This window comes from Melozone crissalis, unplaced genomic scaffold (genome assembly GCF_028551555.1).
Source record: "Melozone crissalis strain CALT ecotype California unplaced genomic scaffold, PUWL_Pcris_2 ptg000013l_1, whole genome shotgun sequence".
NCBI classification, from domain to species: Eukaryota; Metazoa; Chordata; class Aves; order Passeriformes; family Passerellidae; genus Melozone; species Melozone crissalis.
Genome location: NW_026535791.1, coordinates 52,363,085 through 52,376,755, shown reverse-complemented (window position 1 = coordinate 52,376,755; position 13,671 = coordinate 52,363,085). Strand labels below are relative to the sequence as shown.

Genomic DNA, 13,671 nt, shown 5'->3' with positions numbered 1-13,671 from the left:
GACTAAGTTATTGTCTGCAAGTAAATTAATGTAAGACATTTGATAGTTATTTCCTGAAGTTAGTCTCCCTGAAGCCCAAAAGCAAAAGCAATTGAAAAGAATTGGTAGGTGTGCGTGTAAGGAAATGGCCTCTCTAAAAACAAACAAACAAACCCACACCTTCCTGTTCCACAGTGTCTTATTTCCCTAACTTAATCTCTGGAGGCCCATTGAATTCTTCTTCTGCACAAACTAGGTTTGAGGCAAGGTCCTGTTTAGGTTTAACATAGCAAGATAAAGAAGGGGGAAGGAAAGAAACAAGGGTGAGAAGAAAACTTAACAGATGAATAACACCAAGTTCATTGAGTTAATCTGGGTGAGAAGAAAACTTAACAGATGAGTAACACCAAGTTCATTGAGTTAATCTAAACAAGCTAAGCAAACTGTCAATACAAAAGCATCTATTTATTTTGAGTAAATGAGTTCTGTTACAATTTAATGCAAAGAAAAATATACTTGTTATTTAACATTAGATAAGTTAGCTTGTAATTGTACTGTTATCAGATATGCAGCTAATACGAATTTTGTGTATTAATATGGATTTGTGGTTTTCACTTTTGCTTTGGTTGTCATATGTGATGTGGTGGTCTGGCATTTTAGGTAGGTTAATGGTTCCTGTCTGCAGTTTCATATTCTCAGACCTGTTTATTTTCCCTTGAGATTTTACAACTTCTCTCTTCAGACTGTCTTGGAAACTTATGTCCATGCCATTGTTATGCTTCAGTTAGCAAAAGGAATGGTTTGCAGCTGTTCTCCCATTTACAGAGATGATATTTTTTGTATCTTCTTTTCAGTTGGTGAAAAGGCAGCTGTTTGTATTTGTGTTGTGGTGTGAAGAAAGTCTGAAACTCAGGGGGATTTTTGCTGATTTATTAGGTAGCTTCCAGCACAATACTTGTGTTGTTTTGTTTAAAATCTGTGCTGTGTTGAAGATTGACATTTATAAAAAGCATCAAAATCAAGTTACTTGGTTTGTCCATGAGAAAACTGCAGTGTTTCAAAGCTGTTGTCATTTTTCATAGAGTTCAAATGCACTTTAATTGCCATAAAATTAATTTATAGCCAACTGTGATTTAAATTTTTCACAAGAACTCTGGACATAGTAATTTTGGATTTTCAAAGTGGGAAAGCAAATTACAACAATGCAATGTAAATATGAAAAAATTATATGTACTTCTATTCTTCTTGATCTCACACCTTAGTAATGTACAGTAATCTGCTTACTTTAGCTGATAGCTTTGTACCGTAGTTAAGAATATTCTAATTGCCTTATGCATTTATAGATTCTAATAGGTAATAAATAAAAAATTGGGTTTGCCAACTTGCTGTGGAGAATGTGAATGATGTTTATGTTGCTTGACTAAAAAAGAAACTATATGGTAGTCTTTGTTTTGGTGAAAAAACTTGTGCATGTTAAATAGCAATCATGTTTTCCTTGTTCTTTAGTGTCAAAGTAGGAATTTTTAATAGCACAAGTATTATTCCTGAGATTCTTCCACTTTTCAGTTAGCTGGGAAGTAGTTTTTCATAAAGAAAGTACTCTGACTTTGTGAAAACCAACAAAAAATGTCCTTTAGTCTTTCCCTAACCAGATTGTTTAGTCATGCTTTTCAGTGCTTTGAATTATGATTTTTTTAACCATAAGCCTACAAATATCTTTACTTAATTATTCTGATGGAATTTGACTATTCCTGTGGCTGAAATTTACAGTGTTTCAAAGGGAATGCTAATCTGCTTGATCATCAGCGGAATAATGAAGAAATTAATATTTCTGAAAACATAATGGAAATAATGTATATTACTTGTTGAAGAATAAGCTAGTTTGATTGCCATAAAATTTAAAAAAAGAGCCTGAAGTGAAGAAATGTTGTTTTCATCCTTGTTTTTGTGCTATCAGTGATTTCCAAAGCCACAAGCATTGTATTTGTGTGCATATGCACAGATTTAAGTTCTCTGAGAAAGTAATTATGTTAGGGAGATGTGAAAATACTTTTATTAAACTGTAATAGTGGTTGGATGTTTTTAGTATGGTCACCACTCAAAAGCTGCAGGTTTTTTTAATTCTGTGGGGATTTTGAAGCAGAAGCATAGTAAGAGCGTTGTTTTGGTCATCTTACATAGGGCAAAGCAGGACTGAGATTACTGAATGAGTTATTCCATTCCCTTAGAAGGGTTCCTGTTTAACTTTCAAGAGCATGAGTGACACTCGGAAAGCTGTCGGCTCTTGGGCTCAGCTGCCTGCACTGGCTGTACTGATGCACCTCTTGCAGCCATCAGGGATGTACTGTACTCGTAAGGGAAGCACAGCAGAAAACTTTCAGTTCTTACTGTAGCTGTACAACAAGAAGTAGTCTCTCTGTTAGCTCATAACTTCATGAAGAACTTCATAGAAAACATAAATGTAGAATTTTAATTACATGTTATTTACTATTCATCATGGGGAAGATTATGAAATGAAAACTTTATCTGTCCCATGGAGAAAGGCAGCTGCACTTGGAGAGTTGTGAGCAGTCTGACTGTTTCAAAAACCTTATCTAGCAAAACACATAGTTGAATTCAAGACGTACAACAAATAACTGAACTGGATAATGCATTAATGTGAAGGTCCTTTAACACTTTAGAAAGAAACTGATAAATGAGGGTGTGCCGGCAGTTACGGGACAAGATCAAAAATGGTAATGCTCTTTTGGAGAGTATCTCCCTGGGTTTTAGAGATAAAAGCAAAGCATTTTCTACTTTTAAACTGAAATTTTTTTTTCATAAATTTTATTTTTACAGCAATTGTGTAGCAATTTTATATTTTTCTATTCTGTTGTTATATTTAAATTCTAATTCTGCATTCAGTGTGTTGTGTACAAAAATGTTTTCTGTTTTACAATGGCAGCCTTAACTTATTCTTCAAGATAGTACTTGATTGGTAGTGTCCTAGCAAAAAGAACAACTTCATCAATTATTTCTGAGGGAAATTGCTATAACATAATATTGCTTATAAAATTTTTAGTACTTTTTTTCTAACCTCTGAAAATTTTCTATATTAAAATAGGTTTCCTCCATTTTTTGATGACAATCCATTTGGTATATATCAGAAGATTCTTGCTGGCAAAATAGATTTCCCAAGGCATTTGGATTTATATGTAAAGTAAGTCCATGACTCCCAACGCTGTCTTTTCTATTCTAAATACCTGCTGAGTGCTGTTTCTAAAAAATCTTTTTAGAAGACCTGATTTCAGATTCTGATTTTCTGAAACATCATGTTGGAAAATATTTGATATTACATTTACACTTTCAGTCCAAATAAGCTTACATATTTTGTAGACTTCAAGGTGGTGATACAGTTGTAAGATAGTATCTGCCTATCTTTTCTGTTTATTATGGAGAAATATGAGGAGATAATCTGAGCAAAAATTAGGAGAGCAGGAGAGCAGGAAGAGGACACTAAAACTATTTCTCTCCATAGATACATACCACTTAAATCACTCTCAGCATAATTACTTGAGTGAACTCTGGTACTTCAGAAGTTCTAGTGTAAAGTCAACTTAAATTTGTGATAGCAGGGGCCCAGTTCAATATGGAGTATTACATACACATATAATATGGGTTTAATTTTCAGTATTTAGCAATTGCTAAAAGTGTATTGCGGATGAAATAAGCTTTTTTTTTTCCTATTTGAAAATTCCATAGCTGAAATAATTTTTAGTAAGCATTGGAACCTGAGGAAATGCGATTATAAGCGTGAAGTTTCTTCTAAGTGACAACTGAGTGAGTGAGTGATGGAGTGAAGACAGGAAGCTACTCCTTTGTTAATCACTTGTGATGTTTTGATGGTGACTTCAGAGAGGCCCTTGCTTACTGTCACTACTGGGTAACCATACAAACAAAACTAATCATTTCAGAAAGTGTTTGTTTTGTTTTGTTTTTTTTAAGTCTCCACTGAATCATTGGATGCATTGAGTGCACTGAAGCATGTCTGCTTCCCCTTAGGCTGACTAGTGTCTCATATTCTTGTGTCTTTGTAACAGTTTTCTGTCAGTAGCTGCACACAGTTTACAGTCTAAATTAGTGTAGTCTAATCCGGTCTTCCTAATCCAATTGGTTTTGGAAAGAGAACTGAGTATCTCCTGTAGTATTCTGTGCACTGAACTATAATATTGTGATCAGAAGGGGGAACACCTCAAATTAGGTTATCATCACTAGCAACCCATCCAATATAGTGAAAGCAGTTATAGAGACTAATAACCCCTGAGCCTCCTTTTATCCTGGCTAAACAATCCCAGCTCCCTCAGCCACTCCTTGTAGGACTTACCCTCCAGATCCTTCACCAGCTCCATTGCCCTTCTCTGGACTCACACCAGCATCTCAATGTCTTTCTTCAAGTGAGTGGCCCAGAACTGGATGCAGAAACACGAGGTGTGATCTGACCACTGAAAAGTAGAGGGGGCCAATCACTGTTCTGTCCTGCTGGCCACACTACTCCTGTGGCTTCACTTACTTTCTGCAGTGAGTTGTGAACACAGTGTCTTGGATGTCAGACACTCTTCCTTCTTTTAAACCACAATATGCAGAACTGGTCAGTCCTTGAACATCTCTGCATCATTACCTTAAAGCAAGTGCTGAGATTGTTTTGTCTAATGAAGGCAGTCGTCTTCTCTTACCTTCTAACCCATCTGTTTTCTCTCTTCTTCCAATAAATCAGTATTTCAGCCAGAAAGAAGACTGTCTTGGGTCCTGTCAGATCCAGACTGTGTCTGAAGTATTAGTGCTATACAAAGTTTTAACTCTCTGTTCTGAGGCAGCAAAACTGTTTCCCTTTCTGAACTCTGAGAGCGCTTCTCTCCCTAGGGATATATACTGCCTGAGCTTACAGGCATTTACATTTTTTACTCACCTATCCCTTATCACCCTCCTGTACTCTTTATTTTCTGAATTTGTACCACTTCTGCTTTCCCTCCTGATGCATGAATGTCACTTTTCCTTACTGCTTTTTTAAGGTTTTCTTTGCAAAGCCACTTTTGGAAACCTCCAAATGAAATGTCCCTGTTACACCATTTTACTGACTTTTGCTCTGCAGAGATCTTCATGTAGAATTTTGTTCTCAGAAACATGCACCAGCATATCTATTGAATTAATTTTAACATAATTTTTAAATGAGTGTTTAGAACCAATGTAATAAAGAACTATGGAACTATTATTGGTTTCAATTCAATGGATATTTCACTGGTCCAATGCAGCAAGTATCATATTTAGTAACAATACTGTATCAGCAAGTAAGCTCATCCCTTACCTGTTTTATCATGAATTTTTGAAGCAAGCCAAGAATGATCCATGAAATGTTTTCTGGTTTTATAGGAATGGGAAAGTGTCTTTGCCCATAAACTCTGTGAATCTCTTTTTGGGTTTCTGTATTTCTTTTCAGTCCTACTTCTGCTTTCAAGTGTTCTTATAGTCCTCCTCCATGATGAATGGTCTTTGTGAAGTAGAAAGGGATCTTTCTGCAAAGGTGACTGTGAAAGGAGTTGGTCACATGATTTAATCTAATTGAAATATTGATTGTCTGGAATAATCACAAGAGTTTTAAAAACTGCTTTCTACGTGGACTTTAATTCATATATCTGGTAATTTAATTTTTTTCCAGTTGAATTTTAGAACTGTGTTTCTGCCAAATGCAACAGCTTTTCAAACAGTCTAGCATATTCAGTTTATATCTTCATTCTGCACGCACTTTTGTGATTTCAAGGATAGGTGACACAATGCTGTTTTTGGGAGGCATAGACATTACAGGTAGGGATGGAGAGGGGCAGGTGTGTCATTGTTATGTTTGTGTTCATTTCTGTAAATAAAACAGTTGACTTTTTTTGAACCTTTGATATTGTTGAAAATTTGAACTAGCCATACTTCTCAATCTCAGTTTCATGCTGTATGTCATCTCTCAGGAATACTTGAGATTATAGAAATAAGGATGGTTAAACTTTTGTTCTTTCTTGTCATTGGTACTTCATGCAATTAGTCCATAATGCCAGTTTTCTAAAATCAAATAGCAAAATAATCTTCGAGATAAAATGTAACTGCATATAGAAATATGAAGCCGTATGTTTCTTTCAACTCGCAAGTAATCAAGCTAATTCCATAAATTATGGTACTTTTGGTTTATGTCATAGTTGTTTGGGGCTTAATATTTGAAGTACTTTGCTATTAACATGGAAGAGTTTTCTGTCTCTAAACTTCTTTTAGTTGCTTAAAATGTTGATTTAGTTTTATGTAGAACTGTTCAATGAGCCTGTATCTCAGTGAGACTTTATGTTTTCAGTTAAATTATAGATGTTACTAGTTTTAAGCAGATGACTAGCTCTTCCATGGTTTCCCTGGATATTTAGCAGAAAGATGAGGGTGCAACTTTATCTGCTTTTTTAATACATTTTAGTGTTGAGTTCTGACAGGCAGATTGGAGATCTGTTGGAGAAAAAACATTGAGGTTTTGAGATTGGGCATGCTGAGCAAAATGCAAAAATACAAAGAACAAAATGGTGGTACTTGGCAAGGGGCAGGGGAAGAGAAAGAAGAGTTTTTTTCCCTTTGATTCTTGGAAGAGTCTAAAAGAAATCTGCAAGAATTCTGTTAGATTCTTTTTTATTGCTTACTCTTAAATGTCCTAAAATATGAGGAAATGGATGGTCAGAGGGAAGCATGTCTATATTCTGTAATACTTGACAGTCAAATATAAATTACTTTTGTTTAACACAGAACATGTTTTCTCTACTTCAGAGACCTTATTAAGAAGCTGCTTGTGGTTGACAGAACAAGACGACTTGGAAATATGAAGGTCAGTGTAAAATCCTTAGTGTAACACACAAGGTTGAAAGAATTCTTTATGAAAGATATAGACCAGCTCTTCATAGAATTTTTGGTTTTATAAGCATGAAACACATACATTTTCCCATACATTACTTAGGTTATGCAATCCTAAATGCAAATTTACCTGTGTATTTCTGTGTTTCTGAAAATCATTCCACTATTTGAATTAATGCTACTCTTGATGGTGGTTTTCCTCTCTCCTCACCACCACCCTGTTCATTAATGTGTAAACCTAGATTAGACCAGAAACATGGTATTAAGTCCTGTAGTGCAGGGTGCCAGCTCATTTGGTTCCTTTTTTGTGGCAGTGATAATCCCAGAAGGGCCACTAATCCAACTTTAAAAATTATTTTAAAAATATAAGGATCGTAGTGATCCCTGGTCATTGTCTTGGTGGGGCTGATTAAGCACAGTTAAATACTCTTACACCAGGAAGAATTATTTACCCTAATCCAAACAGTTTTATGAAGACAATAGATACTGAAATTAGCATGTATAATCTTTCTCTTTGGAGACATCTAAAATTTTTATTTCTCTGGGGAAGGGATGTTAGAGGTTTCCTTTTTGGCCCAAAGCACCTTGAATGGTGAACATAGGTGAAGATGGTAAAAGGTGCACAATCATCCAAGATTTTCTTAACATACTAATATAAATGCTTTAACCACCTCTCCAGTGTTTTCTTTTGGAGCTTTTTTATGGCACAAAGTTAGACTGGTAAGAAAAAAACAGGAAATAATGTTTTTCTTATCCTTCAGAATCCTTTGTAGTCTTTTTTAGGTGAATTTCTTAAGCTGAAAGTTTTTCAACTCATTTACCAGTGAAAACTTTTATATCTTTGGACAGTTTTGAAGGAAAACAAAAATAAAAGCAAATCTTGACTTGTTCAAACATGGACTTTGGTAAATGTGTTTGGCTGGGTTTTCTGGGGATTTTTTTAGTCCGTGCTTGCTTAGGTTTGTTTTGGGGTTTTCCCTACAAATGACTAAAATTCTTAAATCAAAATCAGTTCTAATTAAGAGCAGATTTTGGGATGAGAGCACTAGGTCAGACTTGTGTCTGATCCTTTTCCATTGTCATAATTGTTTTAAAAATATGTAAATCCCACAAAACATTTTCTGGTGAAACATTCAGTCAGATCTGCTTTTGAGGGAACTACGTGAACTGTTCTCCTTGATGCCTCATTGGATATGAGCATGGATAGTTCCGCTCCACATAAATCTGAAAAAACCCAAATGTGTGATAATGCTTGGTTTTGTGGAGCTGTACGTGGTACAGTCTTGAGTGCTGTGCTTTGATCAGGCCTGAGACAGGGAACCAGCTGGTTTTGCCCAGTGCTTAATGCCTCGAGAACAAGTCTGTGCTTGAAACAAGCTTAATCATGAAAAAAAGAGACATTTTTGTTCGTTATGTACATAAATAAAACAGGCACCCCAGAGAGAACAAACATTACAAGGCAAATACACCTTTAGCTGTATATCTAAAATGAAAACAAATGTTTTAATATATTTACTTTCGTAACAGTACTGACAGAACCTCTTGCTGTCAGCATTAAATGCCTGTAATATTTAAAAAACCTATGTGCTTCCCAGACATTATTTTTATTTAAAACACCATCAACCCTCAGTTATTTTTTTTATAATGCAAGGATGAGAAAGTATATCTGAATATAAAGCATTCTCTAAAATGCTGGTGAAAACAAAAGTAAATAGGACTGTAATGAATGGTTTTGTGGGTACTTCAAAGCCTGTTCTTGATCTCCATTGTGTCAGAAGAATGCTAAAAAAAGCCCAAAGAAACCCCAAATCAAAATTACTTGGGTTTTATTGCTGGAACTCAGGACCTACTAGGGAATTAACACTATGAATTTATCCTTTAGAATCTTTTCATGATTATCATCTGAAAAAAAAGAAAAAAGGATAGACCTGATATCACAGTCCTTGTAATGAAATACATGGTTTGGCATACATGTAAGCTTAAAAAATAGTAATTTTGATTTCTTTCCTTAAAGAATGGAGCTGATGATGTGAAGAGGCATCGATGGTTCAGGTCTATAGACTGGGATGCTGTACCTCAAAGGAGACTCAAGGTACATTCTGCAAATACTGTGTAGGACATCACAAGGAGAAATCATTGTTCATTTAAGCTGATCTGTTGAAGGTTTGTTGCCTGTTGCATCTGTGTGTTTGTGTGTGTATAAGCACATGTCTATATGCACACTTAGTAATTAAATGCATATTGGCCTTTTTGCGATGTGGAGTTAATTGTATGAATGTCTGTTTGCATTTTTGTCTGTATACGGACTGTCTAAAAAAATCCTTGCTTTAGTTCGCTGAAGATGATTTGTTAATACAGAATTTAGTTTTCAGGTTTAGGTTTTTGTAAGTGATTACTTGTTGCAAGTGGTTTTTTATTGGGGGACGTGGAGGGGATTGCTCATTTGTTGGTTTGATTTTGTTTTTTTTTTTTCCTTGTCCTTATGTATATGGAGGCATTTTATTCTGGGCTTTAAATTTTTGTACCAAGCTCAATTCAGGTAAATGTTTTAATAAAATGTAGAGCACATGGGAGTAGGAGGAATAGGGAAGGTAAAAGAGAATTTATGAATGTAATTCCAACAGACTTTTATAGCACTGAATTTTAGTATTATATGAGGGCAGATGTTTGCAAAAGCTATCAACACTACAAAATACTTTTAAAGTACTTTAGAAGTAAAATTGCTTTCTTTCTTTCCTTCCTCAGAGTTCTAACTTGTACAATTCCTTACAGCAGTGGTTTTCTGTAGCAGAGGCTGAGTTACCTCATGGAGTCAGTCAAGTACAAATTAAACATTTGTTTTTATTTTCTTTGCACTAGTTTCTTCCACTTAAATTCCGGGTAGATACCTTGAGTTCTTGCAAAAAAAAAAAAAAAAGGACACAATATTAAAATCTTCTTGATGTATTCTTTAAATAATATCTAATACAAAGCTATAGATGGCTTTTCTCTTTAAGAAAAATAAGTTTCCAGTGTTTTAAATGTGTGGGTTTGTTTTATTTTTAATCATTACTGCAACCAGTTGATATTTTTATGTATATGCATTGTAATGAAGTCACATTTTTCTAGGTATTTACTCTAAATTCTGTTTACCAAACCTGCAAAGAACACAAACTAGATGATAACCTGTTTAATAATATATAAACTCAGAAGTTTATGGCAACCTAAGCAATAAAAAACAAATAGTACTAAAAATTATTATTAGATGTACAATCAAATGTCTCAGGTCCAAACATCCTTTATGTGGCATTTTTATTTTAAAAATTAATCAAAAAAGAGTCACCATAGCATTCAGATTACTATTAAGGTCTTGGAAGATGAAGTGGTATTTAATTAAACTTTAGAGTAGGGATGTGAAGCGGATCAGAATTTTACTTGGTTATTTGAAGAATATAGCTGCCTCTATAGAATTTGTTGTCATGATTTCATACTGATGAAGAGATTGAAAATATAAAATAATGCACACAATGCTCCATTTTCCTGGTAAAAAGCGTGAATTTGTCTATTGTATAAATTATGCATGGATTCATGGTCTGAATAAGGTCCTAAATATCAATATCATATAAACAATAGCAATGGCTGAAAGGGAGAAAATTGTTTCATTAATCATCCTTTCTCTCTTGTTTTTTCCTTTCTACATGTCACTTCACAAAACTGGTTTTTTCCGCCAAAATGCTTACAGGGAGGAGGGGTACCAGGCACTGCCCACAGGGGAGCAGACATTTCTCAGGGGCAGAGCAGATTCAGCATCTGGGCAGTGTTACTGTGACTGCCAGACACAAAATTAGCACTCTGCTTTTGGCTGAAGGTTAGAAGTACTCTCATACAGGGACCTGTCTTTCCCACTGAAAACCAACTGATGATGACACCATTTTGAAAAGCCCAAAAGATCAAATAAGATCTCATGAGCTAGTGGAAGCCAGACGTTTATCTTTTTGAGGATATGCAGAATAGCATTTTGCTATACTTTATAGTTCTGTCTGTGGTATAACTTGGAGCCAGTTCAGTGATCATCCATAGGGTTTTCTCATTCTAAAGTGTTCTGTGGATTCAGCATGATAGTTAAGCTCTCAGTTGCTGAGAATAGAGAGATGAATGTGCCTTGAGAGAGGAAAATGGGTTTGCCCTTCATTAATACCTGCAATTAAAGCAATGTTCCTGAAGGGATCTTTATCTCATAATCTGTTGCCAGAAGCACAGTGCATTCTCAATGTTAGATTTCAGACAAGTTAAAACTACAGGTACTGTAAAGCTGATGAGCAATGCTAGAAATTGAAGGGATCCTCTGTGAAAACAAACAAAAACTGATACTTCTCTTGGCACCTTCAAGTTTCATAAAAACAATCTATTTGAATTAAGATGCTTTTATAACCATCCTTTTGAAATGAGTTATGGTGAAGCAATTTCTTTACCTGCTTGAATTTATTGCTAGGTTAGGAAAAAACACAGTTGGTAGACAGAAGTTAGTAATTTCAACCTCTTTAAAAGCAATCAATCTATTTGAAAGCAATGAAGAGGAGGCTACCTTCGATATGGTAGCAGATTCCCATGCTGCTATGAAGATTCTTAGTTGAAAAGAAGCTAGTGCTCTCAATAAAATAGGTATCTATGTTAAGTGTATTAATTATCTAAGTGTCTTTTACCCACATTATTAAAGTCTAAAATTGACAAAAAGTAGGAATGTGTATGTGTTGCTGCAAGTTTCTCTCTCTCGTACCATTCATTATTATGGAACAGGTGAAGGTAAATCTGTACTCCATTTGTTTAATAGATCTCTTACAGAATAGTATGATGGAGAGGAAACTGCTAATGTTTTTGTTGTACTTCTTCTGACCAGCCTCCCATAGTGCCCAAAGTATCCAATGATGGGGATACTTCCAATTTTGAAGCTTATCCTGAAGATGACTGGAATAAAACACCTCCGGTACCTCCTAAAGATCTAGAAATTTTCAAGAACTTCTGAGTGTAGCATCTACACTCAACAAGGTATGTCCAAATGTCGAGTGCCCTTGAAAACCTTGCAGACCTGTGAGTGAGAACGATATGCAGAATTACATTTTCTGATTTATAATGGCTTGAGGTGACAAAAATCACCTCACAGGATTTGGTTTTCTATATTCATGAAGGTTTATTTGCATACAAATATTTAAGTCCTTCTGTCCTTACATTTTTTTTAAAATAGTGTGTAAAAAGAAATACCTAGAATGATTTGACAGATAAGGAAATGTGATAGTTTTTAACTGTAAGGTTTTACTACTCTAGAGGAATAAAATTGTCAGATTAGTTCTGTACCCTGAATATTCTCTCTTATAAATGTGATAGGTTGATACTTATTACTGAGTTCAAATAGTCCACCTTGAGTTTTGTGTTCTCTTTTTTTGTCTTAGCAACTGGAAGGAAATTGAAGTGCTAAGAGCAATTCTGAAGAACAATGGAGTTCAGATACAAAGGAAGATTTTCTTTGTGGCTAAGAATGATGCTGCATTCAGATATGTGTATTAGTAAATGTCAAAAAATATGGAGGCAGGCAGGAATAATTTTTTGCTGTAAACATTTGACCTTAGTTTATTAAATTGTAATAATGGTAGTCTGCTCTGAAGTAGACTGATTAAAATGATATTTTTAGGATTATTTTTTTTTAACTTATGGTTGAATTAAGTTTCCTGCTATTCCCAGATCCTTTTTGCATAGTTAACTCATAGACTTAATTTTATAAGTTTATACTAAAGTTGTGTAATTAAAAGCACAAATTAGTATATATGTATATAATGGATACAGTACAACTAAAGCACAGGAATTGTGCAAAGATGTAAATTTTTGTACTTTGCAGAGTCTATGATTTTTATTTTTCAGATGATGTTTTTCAAGGAGTTCTTTAGGAATAAAAGTCTTAAAAAAGGATAAATGAGTTTTTCATCATCTTATATACATTTTATAATTCTTTGTAAAAAACAGAAATAATTACGTTTTAAAACAGATTTGTACCTAAAATTTCCAATGCCTCACACTTACAACTATAGTACTTGAAAGCAGAAAGACCAGGGCACGTTTTATTGTTGTTAAAGATGTATCTTAATGGCTAATTTATGAAGTTCTGTTACAATTATGTCTTTTTGAAAACCAGAATTTTGAGTGATAATACACTGTCTGAAATGAGATTCCTCACATGAAAACTCACTGTAAACATGCAAGTCAGTCCATCCTGATAAAAGGGCTTTAACTGGCTCTGACAGGAGTTGTTCCCTCACAAGTTTGTTGTCTTCTCCAAATGTAAAGCATGAGCCATAACAGACCTTTTTCATTAGCAAAATAGTTGTTGTTGTTGTATGCTGAACACTTCAGAATATCAGAGGAAAGACGGAATATTTATTACAGCCTTTTCTCCTCCTCCTTTTTCGAAAATGTCCTAGTCCCTGCTGCCAGCAATTTCATATGTACTGAGTTCAAACCTTAGATGCACAGTGTCTCTTTTTTCATCCTGTGTTAACATCTTTCTAGCTGCTTGAGCACACTTTTTTGGAAGTATTTGCAATATTGCTTAATTTTAAGTAGCACTAAATATCAGTATGTGCATAAGTATGTATCTCTATATATGAATGCACAGAAACATGAAGGTAGATTGAATACTAGGAAGAATCTCTTTTTTTTAGGGTTTTTTTTTCATGTTTCATATTGTGATACTTCTCTTAATATAAGGGAGTTGAAGTGCTTCAATTACAAAAAACACAATGACTTTTTTTAGGATGTTGT

At 34.6% G+C, this 13,671-nt stretch overlaps 1 protein-coding gene across 1 annotated transcript in view; it reads left to right on the top strand.

The window, feature by feature from the left end:
* PRKX (protein kinase cAMP-dependent X-linked catalytic subunit) overlaps window positions 1-13,361 on the top strand; it is a 53,211-nt gene extending 39,850 nt beyond the window's left edge. The window contains exons 5-9 of the mRNA XM_054271975.1: window positions 3,083-3,178; window positions 6,799-6,856; window positions 8,897-8,974; window positions 11,759-11,907; window positions 12,309-13,361. Of these exons, the coding sequence (XP_054127950.1) occupies window positions 3,083-3,178; window positions 6,799-6,856; window positions 8,897-8,974; window positions 11,759-11,884 (358 nt within the window). The 3' untranslated portion in view covers window positions 11,885-11,907; window positions 12,309-13,361. The remainder of the gene's footprint in view (window positions 1-3,082; window positions 3,179-6,798; window positions 6,857-8,896; window positions 8,975-11,758; window positions 11,908-12,308) is intronic.
* The last annotated feature ends 310 nt before the right edge of the window (window positions 13,362-13,671 follow it).